Genomic DNA, 25,113 nt, shown 5'->3' with positions numbered 1-25,113 from the left:
TAACACTAAATGTGGTTTTGGTTTTTTTCCCCCATGCAAAATAAAATATTTAATATAATTTAAATGGAAATGACTATCACAGAATGGCACCTAGGGAAAGTACAACCCTTCCTGGAAAAAAGTACGGCCTCCTACAGCTCTTTTGACCCAAAAATAAAATGTTTAGAACTGCTCGAATGTCAAATCTTCAAATTGTCAGCAAAATGTTTGAAATTTTATTTAAATTTTTTAAAATAGTTTTGTCAGATTTGCATTTTTAGTTACACTGACTTTGACCATTTATTTTTTTTCCAATGGGAGAGAATTTTTATTTTAATAATGGTCCAGTTTTTTATGAAGATGGCGGCCTGGGTTGTGGGTTTATATCTGCTGAGAATCTAACAAGTGTTTTATATTGTCGTGTATATACAAGGATGTCTATATAGTAGCGGCTGCACATCCACCGATCAGTCATAACATTACAGCCACCCGCCTGACATTGTGTAGCCGCCCTCGTGCCCCCCCTCCCCCCGTACAGCTCTGACCATCGAGGCCTGGACTCCACAAGACGTCTGACGGTTCCTGTGGTCTCCGGCACAAGACGTGGCAGCAGATCCTGTAACTTGTGAGGTGCGGGGCCGTTATCCTGCAGTGTGGCGGGGGCCGTTATCCTGCAGTGTGGCGGGGGCCGTTATCCTGCAGTGTGGCGGGGGCCGTTATCCTGCAGCGTGGCGGGGGCCGTTATCCTGCAGCGTGGCGGGGGCCGTTATCCTGCAGCGTGGCGGGGGCCGTTATCCTGCAGCGTGGCGGGGGCCGTTATCCTGCAGCGTGGCGGGGGCCGTTATCCTGCAGCGTGGCGGGGGCCGTTATCCTGCAGCGCGCCGGGGGCCGTTATCCTGCAGCGCGCCGGGGGCCGTCATCCTGCGGCGGGGGCGTCATTCTGCAGCGTGGCGGTGGCGTTATCCTGCTGACAGAGGGCACTGCTATTAGGGAATACGCTGCCATGACGGGGGCACTTGTCTGCAGCAATGTTTGGGTCGGTGGTACGTGTCACATCTACATGAATGTCAGGACACAAGGTTTCCCAGCAGAACATTGTCCAGATCATCACACTGCCCCCGCCGGAATGTCTTCTCCCATAATGCATCCCGGTGCCATCTCTTCTCCAGGTAAACGACGCACCCGCACCCGGCCGTCCACGTGACGTAACACGTGATTCATCAGACCGGCCGCCGTCTTCTGTTGCTCCAAGTACCAGTTCTGATGATCACGTGACCATTGCAGGCGCCATCAATGGTAGACAGGGGTCAGGATGTGTGCTATGACCGGTCTGCAGCTACACGGCCCCATATACAGCAAGCTGCGATGTTCTGCGTGTCCTGACATCTTTCTATCATAGTCAGTGGTAACTTTATCGGTAATTTGTGCTACAGTAGATCTTCTGTGGGCCCGGACCAGACTGGCCATTCTCCCCCAAACATCAACGAGCCTTGGACTGCCATGACCCTGTTGCCGGTCACCGGTTGTTCCTCCTTGGAGCACTTTTGGTAGGTACTATATGTATATATCTTAAACCAGTTGTAAGTATATAATTAGATGTCGCCATCTGTTATAAAGAAGCTCTTTCTCTCTATATATAAATGGCGGATTATTTGCTGGGCTCGGTGCCATCTGACCTCATCCATCTCCACCAGAGCTCATGGAGTTGCTTCATCTCAGACACCTTCAATACTTTACAGCCGTCACTGTCACATCGATGACATCATCAAGTCCTATTAGGGTATTCTAAATTCATAGAAGGGGAGTCCTCCATTCAGTAGGTTTATGAGAGTGCAGAGTGGCTACAAAGAGAATCTCTCTCTCTGGAGGACCCGACATGTCTGTACATTACACATACAGCACATTGATTTCCATAGGCAAGATGTAATTCTTCATTTCTCCTGTGGTGGCACTGTAGGGGACTGTAACACTTATCAAGTTCCCATGAAGATTCCCACTGATCGCTGAGTGTCTAATTGCATGGACAATCTGTGATCAGCCTGAGTATTGGGGGATCCTTCTAACAATGGAAATATAAGCAGACGGCAACCCTTTAAGGGCGATCGAAGACAAAACCATAATAATTATTCAACCGTAAACACAATTCATTAATCATAGTCGTTATGTCTATCAAACATTTGTTCCGACCAATGAAAATTGGAAGCTAGAAAGCATGTGGCCATCTGATTGGCTAATCAGTGAATCTAATATCTGGTGATGTAATTCTCTATCATAGTTGATTATATACCACAGTGTAGGGTTGGAAAAGATTGAAGGTGAAATAAATCCAGAAAATACAAGAAATCCTGGGGGGGAGGGGGGAACCTGCTGCAGACTCCAAGAGAAATGCATCATGGGAGGATAATTATTTTTTAACGCAGGACTAATATGAGTGAATTGCTGTCCTCATGCAACCTAAAGGGGTTCTCTGGATTAGTAGAATGGTCCCTTAATAATGAGGTGATCACAGGGTGTCCTGATCAGCTTTCATATGCAGGGGAGCCCAGCAGCAAGTGCGCCACCACAGGAAACATGAAGCATTACACTGTCCGTAGAAATGAATGGGCTGTTTGTGCAATCAGCCGGGTCCTCCAGGGACAGATAATCTTTGTAGCCCGTTCCACTCCAAAAATGGGGGGCCACGAATGGGAGACGCCACTCTGTCAATTAACGGGGGTTGTAAAGTTTTGCAAAAGAATAGAAAAATAGATAAAAGAACCGTCCACATGTGTAAAGCTGATAGAAGCCCGATCAACACGGACTGATATTTCGGTACTAAATACTAGTTTGGTGGGGTGTGAATACTTATGCACATCACTATTTTAAGTTGAATAATTGTTTTCTAAGCCAAATAAAATCTGCCATCATTTAATGTTGTTATACAATGAAATAGGAAATAGTCCAAGGGGCGTGAATACTTTTTTTTTTTCTTTTTTTTTTTTTATAGGGGCTGTCAATAATTCGGAATATGCAGTGTATATATTAATGCAGAGTCATGTATAGTATGGTATATATATATATATCTATGCTGGTGTCCTGCATACAGCAAAACCTGTTCCGCCCATTGTTGCTACGGCGTGTTTACTTTTGAAACGGGTCCTGTTTTTCCTGTCGGGTGTTTCTGTTACATAAAAAAATGCAGTAAAACAGAAATCGCCCGTCCTTCATTAGGGCGCAGCGTTCCTGCCAATATTCTGGTTTCTACACTTCACACCCTCACTTCAGATGCTTCATCAATTCCACCGTGGCACGAGGAGTGTGCGGAGGGCAGGACCGTTTGAACTGAAAATAGACATCAGGCCCTTTTATTAAGTTACTAAAAAGAAAGCTTTGAAGAGAATTTTCTTGGTTTGTTTTACAAGATTTGAAATCACATTATGGCTTATACTCCAGTCACATCCAAAGCTGCATTCAGAAAACAGATGTCATGCCTGGAAACTAAAGGCACATTCCAGGTAGCAATCGGTAGAAGTGTTGCTTTGGATGTGACTGGAGTAGAATATGTAATGAAGCGTTTAATATAGTTATTAACATTGCAGGACAAACTTTGGCTTTGGATGTTACTGGAATAAAATGTGTAATGAAGCACTTATAATTATTTATGTAACAGGACAACGTTTTGCTTTGGAGGTGACTTGAGTAGAACATGTATTGAAGCACTTAAAATAATTGTTTACATTACAGGCAAAGTGGTTGCTTTGGATGTGACTGGAGTAGAACATGCAATAAAGCACTCGATATAGTTATTTACAATACAGGCAAAGTTTTTTGCTTTGGATGTGACTGGAGTAGAACATGCAATAAAGCACTCAATATAGTTATTTACAATACAGGCAAAGTCTTGCTTTGGATGTGACTGGAGAAGAACATGTATTGAAGCACTTATATTGACATCGTTATTTACATTAGAGGATACAGTTTTACTTTGGAAGCGACTGGAATAGAATGTGTAATAAAAATAAATATTTACTTAACAGGCAAAGTTTTGCTTTGGATGTGACTGGAGTAGAACATGTAATAAAGGAATCAATATAAATATTTAAATTACAGATACTTGATTTTTATAATGTCTTTGATTGTTAATTGTAAACTGGAATATTTATACTTGTGACCCGAAAGTAACAGAAGATTCTGCGCAAAACACGTTTATCTAGAGGTATCGCGTCAGCGCCGATGAAGGTGACGATCGACATTTTGGGCAAATACAGAAACTTTTGATGAATGGAAACGACAACTATTCAGAGAATTCTCCACGACTGATATGATCAATAGAAAAAGGAAACAAGAAGAATAAAAGTGACACGTCTGTTTTAGTAATAATTGAACTCCCATGAAATAACAATTCCGGAGCATCTTTTCTTAGAACTCTGTGTTGTGCCGTTCCTCTGTTATTCCTCCTAGAAATGTATGAATAAATTGACAGCTGGGTGTTACCAGTTGGGCGTGTCCTTACACAGTCTGTCCAATCAGTGCTGACAGAGTGAGACTGTGTAGGGACACGCCCCTTCGACATGGGGAATTGTAACACCCAGTTGTCAATTTCTTACGTTTCTAGGAGGAATAACAGAGGAACGACACAATGCAGAGTTCTAAGAAAAGATGCTCTAAAATTGTCATTTTATAGGAAATACAAGAATTCATTAAAACAGACGTGTCAGGAGATGGGACGGGTTCTCGAAGCAATTTTGATCTTTGCAGGTCATGAAGAGACCCCATTATAGATTTTGGAGTAGAGCCGCCCTCCGAGCAGGTTGCACACTTGTACATACATTCAAGTAACACGCAAACCCTCACACGCTTCATACATAGGAGTACTCATTAGGAAGAGCGTCCGGTCACATACATCAATCGCTGAAGTGGTGGACCCCACAGCAGACCCCTACAATGGTATTTTTACCCCTGGAAGTACTTGCCCTCTTTACCTATAGATCTGCAGAATAAGGGAATTTTATGACAGTCTGTAGTCTGGATCCTGTTTTTGATTTGGTTCAGGACCCTCATCTATTAGCCATAGTGGAGATCTGGAGAGCCCGGCACATCCCTGCTTTACACAGAGCCCATTGATTTAAACAGGAGCGGTGTAATGCTTCATTTTCCCTGTGGTGGCGCTGTAGAGAAACTGAACACTTGCTGCCCAGTTCCCTCACCGATCTCAGATGATTTCTGGGGGTTCCATCAGTGGGACACCATATAATCAGTTTATTTTTGGGGGATCCTTCTAACTTTATTTACCTGGGTCTGCCTATGCAGAAGAGTATATAGATGTTCTACATACTTAGAGTTAAATATACGCTCTGTATCCAATACACGGCTTGTCCGTGCAGCGGTCGCTCGCACATCTCGGCCCAGGGACCGGTTGGCTCCTTTAAAACGGAATTTTACTAATCTTATTTGTGCCATTAAAGTTAATGTTTATTGAACTGAAACATTTGGAATGCAACAATGTATCCAGTGTCCATGGGGGGAGGAATGTAACCCTGCCGCCCTCGGTATCACACATGAAAGGCTTAGATACACACACAGTGCAGCTCTGTAATGTGAAGACTGGAGCCAGCTATGGAGGTGTGTCATGTACCTGTTATCCTATCCTCCCTCCACCCCTCACCCACCCTCCCCTCCTCCGCCTCCCTTACCTCTTCCAGGGGACTACAGTAAATGCACCTGTGACCAGTGTCACCTGTCCGCAGGTGTCTGATCTGTCCTCTGATGTAATTCTGCTCCTGTCCTGGGATATGGACGGCTGTGCCACCCTGCTCTGCGCCCTGATCCTGCTGGCACACAGTGGTAAGTGACTGGCACATTGTAATATTATACCACAGGTAGCACTGGGACATTTACATTGTGATCAGTGACGGGATGATTGTGGGGAATCTCAGAGGTCAAGCTCCTGGGCCCTCATGTGAAACCTTTATCAGGGGCCCAAAATCATCATTTATAGTACTACTACTCTTATGTTGTAGGGGGGTCTTGGTAATCTCAGGGCACTAGGACCCAGTTGCATCTGCACCCCCTATAGCTACATACGTTGGGAAGTTGTTATAGGGCTCATCATAAACACAGACAGTAACGAGACAAGAAGTTCTATGTTACAAAAATAGTAAATAAAAAACACAAACAAACTTGTCAGCCGTTTCTCAGTTGTATCTGTTTATGGCAAAGCTGCGAAACAACCAATATATCACAGGACTGTCACCTAGCTTTCCCAGAGTACTGAATGGCAGATGACTGTAACTAGTGTATCATATAAGGGGTTAAATGTGATTAGAACACTGCAGTACTGAATATCTATCTAATATCTATCTATCTATCTATCTATCTATCTATCTATCTATCTATCTATCTATCTATCTATCTATCTATCTATCTCATATCTATCTATCTATCTATCTATCTATCTATCTCATATCTATCTATCTATCTATCTATCTCATATCTATCTATCTATCTATCTATCTATCTATCTATCTATCTATCTATCTATCTATCTATCTATCTATCTATCTATCTATCTATCTATCTATCTCTATCTCTCTCTCTCTCTCTATCTATCTATCCCATATCTATCTATCTATCTATCTATCTATCTATCTATCTATCTATCTATCTATCTATCTATCTATCTATCTATCTATCTATCTATCTATCTATCTCATATCTATCTATCTATCTATCTATCTATCTATCTATCTATCTATCTATCTATCTATCTATCTATCTATCTCTATCTATCTATCTATCTATCTCTCTCTCTCTCTCTCTCTCTCTCTCTCTCTGTCTCTCTCTCTCTCTATCTATCTATCCCATATCTATCTATCTATCTATCTATCTATCTATCTATCTATCTATCTATCTATCTCCTATCTATCTATCTATCTATCTATCTATCTATCTATCTATCTATCTATCTATCTATCTATCTATCTATCTATCCATCCATCCATCTATCTATCTATCTAGCTAATCTCATATCTATCTATCTATCTATCTATCTATCTATCTATCTATCTATCTATCTATCTATCTATCTATCTATCTATCTATCTATCTATCTATCTATCTATCTATCTATCTATCGTACGAGACAAAACGTGAGAATCTAGAGGGACATCACATAAATTTTTACTTACTAGAGATCTGCTTTACGATAATGAAGTGATTTTATCTGCAGTCCCATGTAAAGCCAAGGATAACACATATTACACTTCATTTATTGTTTCCTGTTTTTACAGGGAATATCTCGAGTTTAAATTTAGATTCATTAATAAGGTTAGAGAAATAATTTGTTTATTCTTTCTGAGCTTCCTGGGGGCGACCATGATTCACACACAATCCCATCCTGTATTGTCTGTAAAGAAAGTGCTGCAGGGTGTGCGCTTTATGGCAGCTGCAATGAATGGGAGTTATATGACATAGAATATTACAGTCTCCAGGAAGTGATGAAGTACAGCCCCTCCACCAGAGAGTGACAGGAGAGATGTATACAGAGCCTTATCTGTATGTATAGTATATAGTGTTTCTAGGCTGCCTTGTCTAGGCTTCCAGAAGTACCAATGAGCTTTCATTAATCCACCCTGTAATAATAATGAGATGACTCTGCTCACCTGTCCTAGTCTATATAGCAAAGCTGACAAGTGAGCTGCAGAAAACAGGAAACATCAGCCTATAATGTCTGCTCTAGTGGTCAGCGTGGGAACTGCAATATGTCAAGATTTTTTTATGTGGATAGTCAAATGAAAAAATAAAATCACAAAACAAACATTAAAATATTTAAACCTGGTTCAAATGTTTATTTCTACTGATAAATTTCCTTTAAAGAAGATCAGGAACATACTGTAAAAGAAATGTAATATAAAGGAAACACAATCAGGAACTTGTGATCCAGAGATTTCTGATGATTTTCTACTTGTAGTGTAATTGTACAGAATAGTCTGGTAGCTGAACTCTGAACCCGCGCCGGTGGCTGTTTTCATTACTTTCATGTCAATCCCTGTGACTAATCAACAAATGTACTACACAGCTCTATATACACAGCACACTATACACAGCTCTATATACACAGCTCACTATACACCGCTCTATATATACACAGCTCACTATACACAGCTCTATATACACAGCTCTATATACACAGCACACTATACACAGCTCTATATACACAGCTCACTATACACAGCTCTATATACACAGCTCTATATACACAGCACACTATACACCGCTCTATATACACAGCTCTATATACACAGCACACTATACACAGCTCTATATACACAGCTCACTATACACAGCTCTATATACACAGCTCTATATACACAGCACACTATACACCGCTCTATATACACCGCTCTATATACACAGCTCTATATACACAGCACACTATACACAGCTCTATATACACAGCTCACTATACACAGCTCTATATACACAGCTCACTATACACAGCTCTATATACACAGCACACTATACACCGCTCTATATACACAGCACACTATACACAGCTCTATATACGCAGCTCTATATACACAACACACTATACACCGCTCTATATACACCGCTCTATATACACAGCTCTATATACACAGCACACTATACACAGCTCTATATACACAGCTCACTATACACAGCTCTATATACACAGCTCTATATACACAGCACACTATACACCGCTCTATATACACCGCTCTATATACACAGCTCTATATACACAGCACACTATACACAGCACACTATACACAGCTCTATATACACAGCTCTATATACACAGCACACTATACACAGCTCACTATACACAGCTCACTATACACAGCTCTATATACACAGCTCTATATACACAGCACACTATACACAGCACACTATACACAGCTCTATATACACAGCACACTATACACAGCTCTATATACACAGCTCTATATACACAGCACACTATACACAGCTCTATATACACAGCACACTATACACAGCTCTATATACACAGCTCACTATACACAGCTCTATATACACAGCTCTATATACACAGCACACTATACACAGCACACTATACACAGCTCTATATACACAGCACACTATACACAGCTCTATATACACAGCTCTATATACACAGCACACTATACACAGCTCTATATACACAGCACACTATACACAGCACACTATACACAGCTCTATATACACAGCTCTATATACACAGCACACTATACACAGCACACTATACACAGCTCTATATACACAGCACACTATACACCGCTCTATATACACAGCTCTATATACACAGCACACTATACACAGCTCTATATACACAGCACACTATACACCGCTCACTATACACAGCTCACTATACACAGCTCTATATACACAGCTCTATATACACAGCTCACTATACACCGCTCTATATACACAGCACACTATACACCGCTCACTATACACAGCTCTATATACACAGCACACTATACACAGCTCTATATACACAGCTCACTATACACAGCACACTATACACAGCACACTATACACAGCTCTATATACACCGCTCACTATACACAGCTCTATATACACAGCACACTATACACAGCTCTATATACACAGCACACTATACACAGCTCTATATACACAGCACACTATACACAGCTCTATATACACAGCACACTATACACCGCTTTATATATACCGCTCTATATACACAGCTCTATATACTGCTCACTATACACCGCTCTATATACACAGCTCTATATACACCGCTCTATATACAGCACACTATACACAGCACACTATACACAGCACACTATACACAGCTCTATATACACAGCACACTATACACAGCTCTATATACACTGCACACTATACACAGCTCTATATACTGCTTACTATACACAGCTCTATATACCGCTCACTATACACAGCTCTATAGACCGCTCACTATACACAGCTCTATATACCGCTCACTATACACAGCTCTATATACCGCTCACTATACACAGCTCTATATACACAGCTCTATATACACAGCTCTATATACACTGCACACTATACACAGCTCTATATACTGCTCACTATACATCGCTCTATATACTGCTCACAAAACGCCACTTACTATACACAGCTCTATATACACTGCTCACTATACACAGCTCTATATACACTGCACACTATACACAGCTCTATATACACAGCTCTATATACACAGCACACTATACACAGCTCTATATACACAGCTCTATATATACAGCACACTATACACAGCTCTATATACACAGCTCTATATACTGCTCACTATACACCGCTCTATATACACAGCTCTATATACTGCTCACTATACACAGCTCTATATACCGCTCACTATACACAGCACACTATACACAGCTCTATATACACAGCACACTATACACAGCTCTATATACACAGCACACTATACACAGCTCTATATACACAGCTCACTATATACAGCTCTATATACACAGCTCACTATACACAGCTCTATATACACAGCTCTATATACACAGCACACTATACACAGCTCTATATACACAGCTCACAAAACGCTACTTACTATACACAGCTCTATATACACAGCTCTATATACACAGCTCTATATACACAGCTCACTATACACAGCTCTATATACACAGCTCTATATACACAGCACACTATACACAGCTCTATATACCGCTCACTATACACAGCTCTCTATACACAGCACAATATACACAGCTCACTATACACAGCTCTATATACACAGCTCTATATACACAGCACACTATACACAGCTTTATATACACAGCACAATATACACAGCTTTATATACACAGCACACTATACACAGCTCTATATACACCACTCACTATACACAGCTCTATATACACAGCTCACTATACACCGCTCTATATACTGCTCACTATACACAGCTCTATATACACAGCACACTATACACAGCTCTATATACACAGCACACTATACACAGCTCACAAAACGCCACTTACTATACACAGCTCTATATACACAGCTCTATATACACAGCTCTATATACACAGCTCACTATACACAGCTCTCTATACACAGCTCTATATACACAGCTCACTATACACAGCTCTATATACACAGCTCTATATACACAGCTCACTATACACAGCTCTATATACACAGCTCACAAAACGCCACTTACTATACACAGCTCACTATACACAGCTCTATATACACAGCTCTATATACACAGCTCTATATACACAGCTCACTATACACAGCTCTCTATACACAGCACAATATACACAGCTCACTATACACAGCTCTATATACACAGCTCTATATACACAGCTCACTATACACAGCTCTATATACACAGCTCACAAAACGCCACTTACTATACACAGCTCTATATACACAGCTCTATATACACAGCTCTATATACACAGCACACTATACACAGCTCTATATACACAGCTCACTATACACCGCTCTATATATACACAGCTCACTATACACTGCTCTATATACACAGCACACTATACACAGCTCTATATACCGCTCACTATACACAGCTCTCTATACACAGCTCTATATACACAGCTCACTATACACCGCTCTATATACACAGCACACTATACACAGCTCACTATACACTGCTCTATATACACAGCTCACTATACACAGCTCTATATACACAGCTCTATATACACAGCTCTATATACACAGCACACTATACACAGCTCTATATACACAGCACACTATACACAGCTCTATATACACAGCTCTATATACACAGCACACTATACACAGCTCTATATACACAGCTCTATATACACAGCACACTATACACAGCTCTATATACACAGCTCACTATACACAGCTCTATATACACAGCTCTATATACACAGCACACTATACACAGCACACTATACACAGCTCTATATACACAGCACACTATACACAGCTCTATATACACAGCACACTATACACAGCTCTATATACACAGCTCTATATACACAGCTCTATATACACAGCTCACTATACACAGCTCTATATACACAGCTCTATATACACAGCACACTATACACAGCTCTATATACACAGCACAATATACACAGCACACTATATACAGCTCTATATACCGCTCACTATACACTGCTCTATATACACAGCTCTATATACACAGCTCACTATACACAGCTCTATATACACAGCTCTATATACACAGCACACTATACACAGCTCTATATACACAGCACAATATACACAGCACACTATATACAGCTCTATATACCGCTCACTATACACTGCTCTATATACACTGCTCACTATACACAGCTCTATATACACAGCTCTATATACACAGCACAATATACACAGCTCTATATACACAGCTCTATATACACAGCTCTATATACATAGCTCACTATACACAGCACACTATACACAGCTCATTATACACCGCTCACTATACACAGCTCTATATATATACAGCACACTATACACAGCTCTATATACACAGCTCTATATACTGCTCACTATACACAGCTCTATATACACCGCTCTATATACCGCTCACTATACACAGCTCTATATATACAGCACACTATACACCGCTCTATATACACAGCTCTATATACACTGCACACTATACACAGCTCTATATACACAGAACAATATACACCGCTCTATATACACAGCTCTATAGACACAGCACACTATACACAGCTCTATATACACAGCACACTATACACAGCTCTATTTACACAGCACACTATACACAGCTCTATATACACAGCACACTATACACAGCTCTATATATACACAGCACACTATACACAGCTCTATATACCGCTCACTATACACAGCTCTATATACCGCTCACTATACACAGCTCTATATACACAGCTCTATATACTGCTCACTATACACAGCTCTATATACACAGCACACTATACACTCCTCACTATACACAGCTCTATATACACAGCACACTATACACAGCTCATTATACACAGCTCTATATACCGCTCACTATACACAGCTCTATATACTGCTCTCTATGCACAGCTCTATATACACAGCTCTATATACACAGCTCTATATACTGCTCAGTATACACAGCTCTATATACACAGCACACTATACACAGCTCACTATACACCGCTCTATATACACAGCACACTATACACAGCTCTATATACACAGCTCACTATACACCGCTCTATATACACAGCTCACTATACACCGCTCTATATACACAGCACACTATACACAGCTCTATATACACTGCACACTATACACAGCTCTATATACACAGCTCTATATACACAGCTCTATATACACAGCACACAAAACACCACTTACTATACACAGCTCTATATACACAGCACAATATACACCGCTCTATATACACAGCTCACTATACACAGCTCTATATACACAGCTCTATATACACAGCTCTATATACACAGCTCTATATACGCAGCTCTATATACACAGCACACTATACACAGCACACTATACACAGCTCTATATACACAGCACAATATACACCGCTCACTATACACAGCTCTATATACACAGCACACTATACAAAGCTCTATATACCGCTCTATATACACAGCTCTATATACACAGCACACTATACACAGCTCTATATACACAGCACACTATACACCGCTCTATATACGCAGCTCTATATACACAGCACACTATACACAGCTCTATATACACAGCACACTATACACCGCTCTATATACTGCTCACTATACACCGCTCTATATACGCAGCTCTATATACACAGCACACTATACACAGCTCTATATACACAGCACACTATACACCGCTCTATATACACAGCTCACTATACACAGCTCTATATACGCAGCTCTATATACACAGCACACTATACACAGCACACTATACACAGCTCTATATACACAGCACAATATACACCGCTCACTATACACAGCTCTATATACACAGCTCTATATACACAGCACACTATACACAGCTCTATATACACAGCACACTATACACAGCTCTATATACACCGCTCTATATACCGCTCACTATACACAGCTCTATATATACAGCACACTATACACCGCTCTATATACGCAGCTCTATATACACAGCACACTATACACAGCTCTATATACACAGCACACTATACACCGCTCTATATACTGCTCACTATACACCGCTCTATATACACAGCTCTATATACACAGCACACTATACACAGCTCTATATACACAGCACACTATACACAGCTCTATATACACTGCTCACTATAGACAGCTCTATATATGCAGCTCTATATACACAGCACACTATACACAGCTCTATATACACAGCTCTATATACACAGCACACTATACACCGCTCTATATACACAGCTCTATATACACAGCACACTATACACAGCTCTATATACACAGCACACTATACACAGCTCTATATACACAGCTCACTATACACCGCTCTATATACTGCTCACTATAGACAGCTCTATATATGCAGCTCTATATACACAGCACACTATACACAGCTCTATATACACAGCTCTATATACACAGCACACTATACACCGCTCTATATACACAGCTCTATATACACAGCACACTATACACAGCTCTATATACACCGCTCACAAAACACCACTTACTATACACAGCACACTATACACAGCTCTATATACACAGCTCACTATACACCGCTCTATATACACAGCTCACTATACACCGCTCTATATACACAGCACACTATACACAGCTCTATATACACTGCACACTATACACAGCTCTATATACACAGCTCTATATACACAGCACACTATACACAGCTCTATATACACAGCACACTATACACAGCTCTATATACACAGCACACTATACACAGCTCTATATACACAGCACACTATACACAGCTCTATATACACAGCACACTATACACAGCTCTATATACACAGCACACAAAACACCACTTACTATACACAGCTCTATATACACAGCACAATATACACCGCTCTATATACACAGCTCACTATACACAGCTCTATATACGCAGCTCTATATACACAGCACACTATACACAGCTCTATATACACAGCACAATATACACCGCTCACTATACACAGCTCTATATACACAGCACACTATACAAAGCTCTATATACCGCTCTATATACACAGCTCTATATACACAGCACACTATACACCGCTCTATATACGCAGCTCTATATACACAGCACACTATACACAGCTCTATATACACAGCTCTATATACACAGCTCTATATACACAGCTCACTATACACCGCTCTATATACTGCTCACTATACACAGCTCTATATACACAGCTCTATATACACAGCACACTATACACCGCTCTATATACGCAGCTCTATATACACAGCACACTATACACAGCTCTATATACACAGCACACTATACACCGCTCTATATACTGCTCACTATACACCGCTCTATATACACAGCTCTATATACACAGCACACTATACACAGCTCTATATACACAGCACACTATACACAGCTCTATATACACTGCTCACTATAGACAGCTCTATATATGCAGCTCTATATACACAGCACACTATACACAGCTCTATATACACAGCTCTATATACACAGCACACTATACACCGCTCTATATACACCGCTCTATATACACAGCTCTATATACACAGCACACTATACACAGCTCTCTATACACAGCTCTATATACACAGCTCTATATACACAGCTCTATATACACAGCTCTATATACACAGCACACTATACACCGCTCTATATACACAGCTCTATATACACAGCACACTATACACAGCTCTATATACACCGCTCACAAAACATCACTTACTATACACAGCTCTATATACACAGCACACTATACACTCCTCACTATACACAGCTCTATATACACATCTATCTCCTATCTATCTATCTATCTCATATCTATCTATCTATCTATCTATCTATCTATCTATCTATCTCATATCTATCTATCTATCTATCTATCTATCTATCTATCTATCTATCTATCTATCTATCTATCTATCTATCTATCTATCTATCTATCTATCTATCTATCTATCTATCTATCATGTCTCTCATGTCTCTCTCTCTTACAGACTTGTATGTTTGGTGATTTTGCACGATCCCGGAACTATAAGAATGTTATTGGCTGCCATATATCGAATTCTTTCACGTCTTTCATTTTTATTGAAGGGAACGGTTTCGGGTAAAGGGTTATGGGGAATGTATGACGGGTAGATGAGGGCCTACAGCTCTGTGTTACGCCCTGCCTTGCTTCCGTGTTGCTGTTTATAAATTCCATTTGAAGCGATTATGTCACCAGACCGTCCTCTACCTCAAAAAACAACAGAGGGGGCATAAGGTGGAGCCCGCTGTGCGCAAAACAACAGCTCCCTCTCAATCACTGGCCAAGAGGGATCGCCTAGCCCAATCCACCAATCCTGTATAAGACGCCATGCAGCCGGTCAGGTGATCCTTCTCAACCTATCCAAAAGAGGGACACCCTGTTTTGTGTGCAGCACCTGCTTGCTTACAGTTTCCATCACTCATTTCCACCTTCGCCTGCTATTGGATCATCAGCTAAAAATAAACGACCTCGTTCCCTATTGTCTTGGTTATTCTGTGTGAACCTGGGCTTAGGGCATAGTATCGGTTTTTGGAAATCGCAACATTTGTTCTAGTTGTGGCAAAAAAAAAGAAAAAAAAAGTGCCCCCTTCACTACGGCATGGTTTTTACCCCCTCCCCTGCCCTGAGTGAATGAGGTCCCCAGCACATAATACTTATTAGTGACTCGCCAGCCTTTGCGCTGATACAACACCACTATTTTCATCTTCACAGGCAGAGAAGTCGCGGCTATTAATATAGAGAGTAATTCCGCCACCGATTTCCTGGTTGGGAGAAACATCAACTTGTCCATCTCCTACAATTACACCGAAAACACATCTGTCAACTGGTATAAAAATGAGTCCCTGCTTTTAAAATGGGACAAAGTCATCACTGCTCAAGTCGCTGGATACAACGGAAGACTCAACATCACTGGGTTTGGATCCTTAGTCATATCGAACAGCACCACCGATGACAGCGGAAGTTACAGGGTCAATGTGGATGCGATTGGACAAATCGCAGGCGTCCTGATATTTCCAGTCAAAGTTTACGGTAAGTGCAAGAAAGAGTTAATTACAAAAATATTGCTGAAAATAAAAATAGTAATTACATATCGTATTCATTGTATAGATTATAAAAAATTGACAATGTTTGCCATGCTGTTAAAAATAGATCCAGTGCAGAGTTCTGACATTTACTTACATAGTATAGCGCCACCTGGGGTTAAAAGTGTACAGCAATGTGCACGTCTACCTAATGAGCTGAGGGCTGGCGGACACATATGCTCAGTCACTTTTACTACAGCCAGGTGTCTGCAAAGTGATCATCAGTTCTGTGTAGAGCAACCAATAGAAATAGCTTTCTGTCCTGCTCGTCAGGGAAGGAGCAGAGCCTCTGCAGTATCATGGGAATATAAATGAGGAGACTCAGTATATCTGCTTGTCAGGGAAGGAGCAGAGCCTGTGTTGTAGCATGGCAGTATAGCTAAGGAGACTCATTCTTTCTGCTTGTCAGGGAAGGAGCAGAGCCTCTGCAGTATCATGGGAGTATAGGTGAGTAGACTCAGTAGTTCTGCTTGTCAGGGTACGAGTAGAGCCTCTGTTGTAGCATGGCAGTATAGCTGAGGAGACTCATTATGTCCTGCTTGTCAGGGTAGGAGCAGAGCCTCCGCTCTAGCATGGCGGTATAACTGAGGAGACTCCTTCTACTTCTTGTCAGTGAAGGAGCTTCTTCTCAGGTTGTAGCAGTGTCATGGCAGTATAACTAAGGAGACTCATTCTTCCTGCTTGTCAGGGAAGGAGCAGAGCCTCTGTAGTAGCATGGCAGTATAGCTGAGGAGACTCTTTGTTCTACTTCTTGTCAGGGAAGGAGCTACTAAGGTTGTAGCAGTAGCATTGCAATATAGCTCTGGAGACTCCTTCTCAGCCTGTCAGGGAAGGAGCAGAGTCTTCTCAGTAGTATGCCAGTATAGCTCAGTAGACTTCTTGTTCTTTGATTGTCAGGGAAGGAGCAGAGCCTCTGTAGTAACATGACAGTATATCTAAGGAGATTCCTTCTCAGCTAGTTAGGGAAGGAATAGATTCTCTGTAGTAACATGGCAGTATAACTAAGGAGACTCATTCTTCCTGCTTGTCAGGGAAGGAGCAGAGCCTGTGGAGTAGCATGGTGCTATAGCTGAAGAGATATCTATGCATGGGAATTAGGAAGGGACTATATTTTCAGCTTCCAGAAGAAGGAATGAGACTGATTCTGCTAAGAGACACTCCCCCAGCAACACAGATTAGCAACAGCACCAGGGGGGACACAGGGAAGCAAAACATAATTAAAATATTTTTTTTATGCTAGAAAAACAGCAAATTACTGTGACGGTCTTTACTCCAGTTTTGGAACTTATTCATGAACAAGGAGCGCCAGGATGAACATGGAATTGAGGGAAAGAAGGATAAATGATGAATGCATTGGCCCGAATGAATCATGTGACATATTTTAAAATTCCTGTTCCCACAGACCCGGTGAATGATGCGTCGGTGTCACAGTCTCCTAATGCAGTAGATGAGAGTACCCCTGTTGTTAATCTGACCTGCAATGCGTCCAGTGGAGGGTTAGCCTTTGTATGGACGAGAGATGGGCAATCATTATCGATTAACGGCAGCTTCGTTACGTTAGATGGAGGTCGGACCCTACAGATTAACCTTCCAAACAGGACGCACAGTGGAAACTACAGCTGCAACGTGTCCAATCCAGTGGACTGGGAAAAAGCATCACGAATGCTCAATGTTTCATGTGAGTGGAATTAGTCTGGGTGCAATAGGGCAAGGTGAACCCCCTCCAACCTCTACTGCCACCTGTAGTTACAGCAAATCTGTGACAGTGGGCAGAGTTATCACATTGAGCCCTGTTTCCTGCAAATAAAATCCCAGTCTTGGTTAGAGTTACCCCTTAATTGCTTTAAAGGGAGCTAAGCCCAATTCCCCACTCCCCTTAAGCTACATTCACATGGGATAAGGAAGCAGAGGTCTTGGCTGTTGTATGTAGGGTCTATACACTGGAGAGCTGGTAAAAGAAGACTTATCAGAAGAAAATAAAAATTACTTTTAGTGTACATTAAAAATGTGAAAACCATTTTTTAATATCTTGCTTCTAGGCTGAGATATGAGGGCTTGAAGTTAGAGGCCCAAAGGCTGATGCTGCACTACTGAGAGATTCTGATGTCATGTCCCTTCCTTAATAATCAAGTGCAGTGTCTCCCAACATAAACACACAAAACTGCTACTATTCAAGCCAGGTAGTATAAAGATATTATTAGGGGACATGATGTCATTAGAATCTCTCAGTAGTGCAGCCTCAGCCTCTGGGCCTCTAACTTCAAGCCATCATATCTCAGCCTAGAAGCAAGATATTGAAAAATGGTTTTCACATTTTTTAATTTACTCTAAAGGGGTTTTTATTTCTAATCTTTTGGTAGAACTCTAAGCTGCTGTTTAATATCTGGACCTCTCATACATTCATACAGATCTCTTCTTCATGGACCCCTTGAGTAAAACAGCGTTACTAGCCTTCATCACAGTGACAGACACGCTACGTCTGCATCATTATAATTTATTCTCTGTTCTCTCCAGATTCTGTTAATTCGAGTTCTCTGAGTGGGGGCGCTATAGCTGGCATTGTGATCGGTGCAGTATGCGGAGCGATATTGCTCATTGCTCTGATCATCATTGCGATATTTTGTATACGGAAAAAAAGGAAAGGTGAGTCCATAAAGAAACAGAAGAAATGGTGCAATGATGGGATAGGTTGCATGATATATTCCTATAATATGATACACAGTGCTACACCACAAATGACCATGAATGTTGGGCATTACTCTCCACATAATAAATTTTTTTGAAATATTGCAGTTCTCACACTGGCCACTAGAGCAGTCACAATAGTTTGACGCTTTACGTTTTCTACAGCTTACTTTTCAGCTTAGCTGTATAGACTAGGACAGAATGAGCAGAGTCGTCTCATTATTAGAATATGGGCAGGATAGTAAACACTATATACTATGAAAAAAAAAAAAGGATCTGTATGAAGCTCCCTTGCCAGTCCCTGATCTCTGGGGGAGGTTCTATACTCCATCACTTTCTGGAGACTGTAGTAATCTATGATAGGTCTTTTGATTACCATTCATTGCAGCTGCCATAAAGCACACACACCCTGCTGCACTGCAGACAATACAAGAAGGGTGTGTCTCCAATAAGGCCGCCCTAAGGGTCGTTCTGAAAAGAAATAATGAACAGTTCTGCAGATTTATTTTTTTGTTATATAAATTTATGTTTTCATTCCTCAACACTTTCAAGATCTCTGCTTGCTGTCAGTAAACACAAAACAATCTGCCCTGATCATGTCTCACTCACACAGTTACAAGAGAGAGCTCTGACACACTGTAACGAGCCCTCATATAAGTATATCAGGAGGACAAGATTGGAAAGATGTACAAGAATGCTTCCATTGGCATCAAGCAGAGATCTTGAAAATGTTGATGAATTGAAACATGAAGTATATAGCAGTAGCAGCACTTTTATTATACAATATTAACATGATGGTACTGCTTCAATAAAGGCAACTCCACCTGAACTCTTCCCCTATAATCCTGCCGGGGGTGGGGCTTAAAATAATTATTTCCTTAATTTAAAATAATTTTCTTGGATTTGATGAACATGGAGCAGGTGGAGTAAATGTCTATTTTATACGTTTTCCTTCAGGAGAAAAAGAGAAGAATCCGGCCGGTCCCCATAAGGCCGCTATACGCACGGTAAGACATCAGCTTTTTTTTTTCCTGTCTTCTCTCTTTCCCTCTTTGGTCTCTTTTCCTTTTGAGTTCTGCAACTTTATAATATATATTGTGTTTAATTTCCTTTCCATTTTCAAGAACTCTGCTTGCTGTCAACAAATGGAAATATTCTTGTTCGCTGAATTCTTCTACAAACCTAATATTTCCCACAGCTGAGTATTTATTACCATTCTATCCAGTCTAGACAATCCTCTGTGAGCTGAACACATCATTAGCACAAATATATCTGGTAGTTTGTTACTATGTATCAATGCAGTTAAAATGTATCCGTCTGGAGTCCAGGCTGTTTAGCTCACAGAGAATTGTTTAGACAGGATACAATTGTAGCAACCCCCCAGCTGTAAGATGTATAAGGTCAGGACGCTTTTCAGTCTTTTGTATGTTAATAAGAATGTTGCCATTTACTGACAGCAAGCAAAGTTGTTGAAAATAGTGAGGAAATGAAATCCAAAATATTTTGTATTTTTGTGACTTCTTGAGTTGTATTTATTTGTATTTCTCTTATGTTTTGTCTATGATTTAGATATCGGGATCAACTTTGTCACCTGATGACCCAGCGTACTTCACCCTCAATAACATCATGTACCGCAACTCGTCCATCTCCATGGGCTCCTATGTCATGGTGAGGTCATGAAGCCTCCTTAGAAATTCTCCAGAATCAGAACCAGGCTGGATATGGCTAAAGTATAGAGGACATATGAGATATGGAAGACAAAACTGAAGGTCCATGGCAAAAACCCAATGGGGCTCTCTCCTAGTGCTGGTTCACCATGATAGCCCATCTACTAAGAGGGTCGAGCACTTATAAGTCCAACTTTGCCCTATGCCTTAAGGTACTAGTCCTTAGCACAGGTTATCATCACCCATGGAGAAAAGAGATGGGGCCAACCTGAATAGTAGACTTCCTACAGGGGTCCCATATCAGATGCATAGGTGGCCTCCATGATACATGAGCCCTTGAGGGTAGGTCATATAAATTATTCAATCCATTTTCTAAGAGAAGATCTCAGGTGCCCTCCTATGTGGGCCTCTCATAAAGCCAGTCTCAAATCCAGATGTAGTAGTGCTGAATGTGCTCTTCATCTGTTTCATTGAGTCAATATAACTTTATGTTTTGCAGAATTATGGAGACAGCACATCCGATTATTTACGAAATCCTTCACCCAACCCTCCGCCAAGCCAACCCAAAGTCAAGAAAGCCACACAAGTATGACAATAATGATCTAAGAGGACACTTCTGCCAGTTGGGCACCATTGACGATGGGAAGAACCAGAGATGGAGGGTGAGGGCCAAAGCTATAGATAGGATCTAATCTGATCAAAGCCATGGACATAGGATGGACCTTTCATGGTTCTGGTCATTAAACATCTCAGATATAGTTGTTTATCTTGACCTAGTTTACATTTCATCTCTCCAGATGGAGCAGCTACAATATTATCCTATTCCAAGTGTCCTTCATCAATGGTTTGGGGAGATGCATTTACAACGAAGAACACAAAGCCACCCAGATGTTCAGAGAGGACATGGGGCCCGTTAAATCAAAATTCCCTTCCTTGGCCCCTGGTGCTGGTCCAAGTTCTCCTCCTGCCCCATCCTCGTTCATCTTCCTCCATTCCCATATCTTGTAGAAGAGAAGGTTGGTGGGACCTTTGCGCTGGTTCCAACTCCCATTGTTTTCTAACCTTGTAAAGAGGGTGGATGAATCCTGAGTTGGGGCCCACTGCTCTCCATAGGGCCCCATAGCAGCAGCAAGAGCGGTCTCTATTTGGCGTCCACCTTTGCAGATGTATATGGAGTAGACTCTATCTCATGAAGACATTATCTGATGGTTGTCCTACCATGTATGAAGGCTTTGGCACAGTATGATAGGTTCCTCCTGGCATACATGAAGTACTAGGTGATATCAGCAGAGGACCTGTCACCACCATGGCTGGTGGACCTGGAGCTATGGCTGGGGCTCACCTGGAGAACCTATTGGGATCATCATACTGTCCTTACTCCTGGAGCATGGGTTCTGTATAGTACGGACGTGTGAGGAACATGAAGAACCGGAGATGCCAACATGGTGGTCTAGATCCTTGAGGATCACTTAAGAGAAGCTTATCATTTACCTACTAAGTAGGTCATTGAAGGAACATTTTTTTTGTAATATAGACCTGTAGTTAGCGCTCATAGACCGGCCTTCAGCTTTCTGACCCTCGGGACCCACCTCACCTAGATTATGGGGTATTATACCATGGACATCTAAGGGCTACACAGAGACCTACCTAACTTGTGGCATCTGAAGTTGCGTTACAGTCCACATTCAGTGTTTGCATTTCAATACCTCACCAAGATCTCTGCTTGCTGTCAGTGAATAATAATAATAAAAAATAGTTGTTTTACATTCAGGCTCTAAATACGTTCCTGACCTAGTTCTAATCACTCAGCTGAGGGTTTGTTATAATGTATCAGTGTATATAATCCTCAGCAGCAGCACAGATCTCTCTTCTGCCCTGGACTCCAGACTGATACTTCCTATATACTGATACGTGTTGTCTGCTCCCGGAAAGAAAAGGGAAACCCTGAAGACTCCGCGCTGCGAACTCCACCCTGCTGAGTACTGGGGTCCATGTATTTTGGTAAATTCCATGTGCATACTCATGATTCAAGGGCAGTTAGTTTTGGGGGCATAGCCTATATATATTAAGGGGCTATGAACACCATCAACGATTGGTATCTATATTTGTCAAATAAGCGAGTATGACTGATACAGTAACAAGCTCTCAGCTGGGTGAACAGGATCAGGTCAGGAGAGATTTTAGGCTTCTGAGTGATTCACTGACAGCAGGCAGTGATCTTGTAAATAGTGGGAAATTGAAAGTATATTAGGAAATTTCAGAAATTTTGATTAGACACCGATTAAATGATATTTATGGAAAACACCTAAACGCAGAACAGAAACGTTCATGATTTGGGCATTTTCCTCTTTGGTCGGCACAGAATTCCAGTCCAGTATAAGAGATAATATATATATTTACAGAGTTTATAAAGAAGCTATCATGTGATGTTCGTACATTGGTATTTTTATAATATATCCTGTAAAAATGCAAAAATGTGTGGATTGTGTTCACTGCCCCCTAGAAGATCAGCACACTCGTCTCCTGAAATACTCTGCACCACTGGAGGAACCTGCTTCTTTCCTTTGTAATTATCAAGCTGTGATCTTCAAGATACAGACACTCTTGTCCTGAAATACTCTGTGCTGCTGGGGAGCCTATTATGTAATCACAGTCTGTACCCTCCCAGAGCATATACACTACATGGAGAAAAATATTTGAACCCCTCTTAATCTTTGAATTCCGGTGTTTCCTTCAGTCCCATCCCCCGGTGTATAACATCCACTCGCCCTGCAGTCACTTTACAGACATTAGTGATAGAACGGGTCCTTGTAAGGAGATCAGTGACCTCCAGCGCGGTCCTGTAATAGGACGTCACCGGTGTAACAAGTCGGGGGGGGGGGGGGGGAGGAGTGCTGAGGAGCAAGTGGAGGAAAGTCACCAACTCTGCTGACTCAATATCTGCAGAGTATAAACCTCCTCTGATATTAACATCCGCACACTGTGCCCGGGAGCTTCATGGCATGGGGGCCGAGCAGCTGCATGCCAGCCTTACATCACCAAGCACAATGCCAAGTGTCAGATGGAGGTTGTAAAGCCGCCATCACTGGACTCTGGAGCAGTGGAAAGGTGTTCTGTGGAGTGACGCTTCTCTATCTGGGGGTCTGATGGACGAGTCTCGGTTTGGCGAATGCCAGGAGAACGTTACCTGCCTGACTGCATTGTGCCAGCTGTAAAGTTTGGTGGAGGAGGGATAATTTTATGGGGGTATTTCAAGGGTCGGCCCCTTAGTTCCAGTGAAGGGAAATCTTAATTCTTCAGCAAACAAGACATTGTGGACAATTGCAGCTTCCAACTTTGTGGGAACAGTTTGGAATTCAGTCCTTTCTGTTCCTCATAACTGCGCCCCGAGGTCCATAAAGACATGGGTGGCTGGTTGGTTGGTCGATTGGTTGGTTGATTGGTCGTTTGGTTGGTCGATTGGTTGGTTGATTGGTCGGTTGGTTGGCTCGTTGGTTGGCTGGTTGGTTGGCTGGTTGGTTGGTTG

General features: G+C 41.5%; 1 protein-coding gene across 1 annotated transcript; it reads left to right on the top strand.

Annotated features, from left to right (window-relative positions):
• The first annotated feature begins 5,692 nt into the window (after nucleotides 1–5,692).
• On the top strand, nucleotides 5,693–24,062 carry LOC142661619 (cell adhesion molecule CEACAM1-like). The gene is made up of 7 exons (XM_075839040.1): nucleotides 5,693–5,802; nucleotides 16,865–17,182; nucleotides 18,638–18,913; nucleotides 19,750–19,878; nucleotides 20,878–20,927; nucleotides 21,490–21,588; nucleotides 22,087–24,062. The coding sequence occupies exons 1-7, from the start codon at nucleotides 5,751–5,753 to the stop codon at nucleotides 22,177–22,179; spliced, it is 1,017 nt and encodes a 338-aa protein (XP_075695155.1). The 5' UTR covers nucleotides 5,693–5,750; the 3' UTR covers nucleotides 22,180–24,062.
• Nucleotides 24,063–25,113: the final 1,051 nt, after the last annotated feature.

The sequence above is a fragment of the Rhinoderma darwinii genome, chromosome 10 (genome assembly GCF_050947455.1).
Source record: "Rhinoderma darwinii isolate aRhiDar2 chromosome 10, aRhiDar2.hap1, whole genome shotgun sequence".
NCBI lineage: Eukaryota > Metazoa > Chordata > Amphibia > Anura > Rhinodermatidae > Rhinoderma > Rhinoderma darwinii.
The sequence above is the reverse complement of the archived record's forward strand: the minus strand, read 5'-3'. Positions and strand labels throughout refer to the sequence as shown.

Bases quoted from the DNA above. Each gene is read 5' to 3' on its own strand.
- LOC142661619 (XM_075839040.1), top strand. From the start codon at position 5,751: ATGGACGGCTGTGCCACCCTGCTCTGCGCCCTGATCCTGCTGGCACAC. The intron at 5,803-16,864 runs GTAAGTGACTGG...TCATCTTCACAG, and splicing joins GATCCTGCTGGCACACAGTG to GCAGAGAAGTCGCGGCTATT. The intron at 21,589-22,086 runs GTGAGGTCATGA...TATGTTTTGCAG, and splicing joins CCATGGGCTCCTATGTCATG to AATTATGGAGACAGCACATC.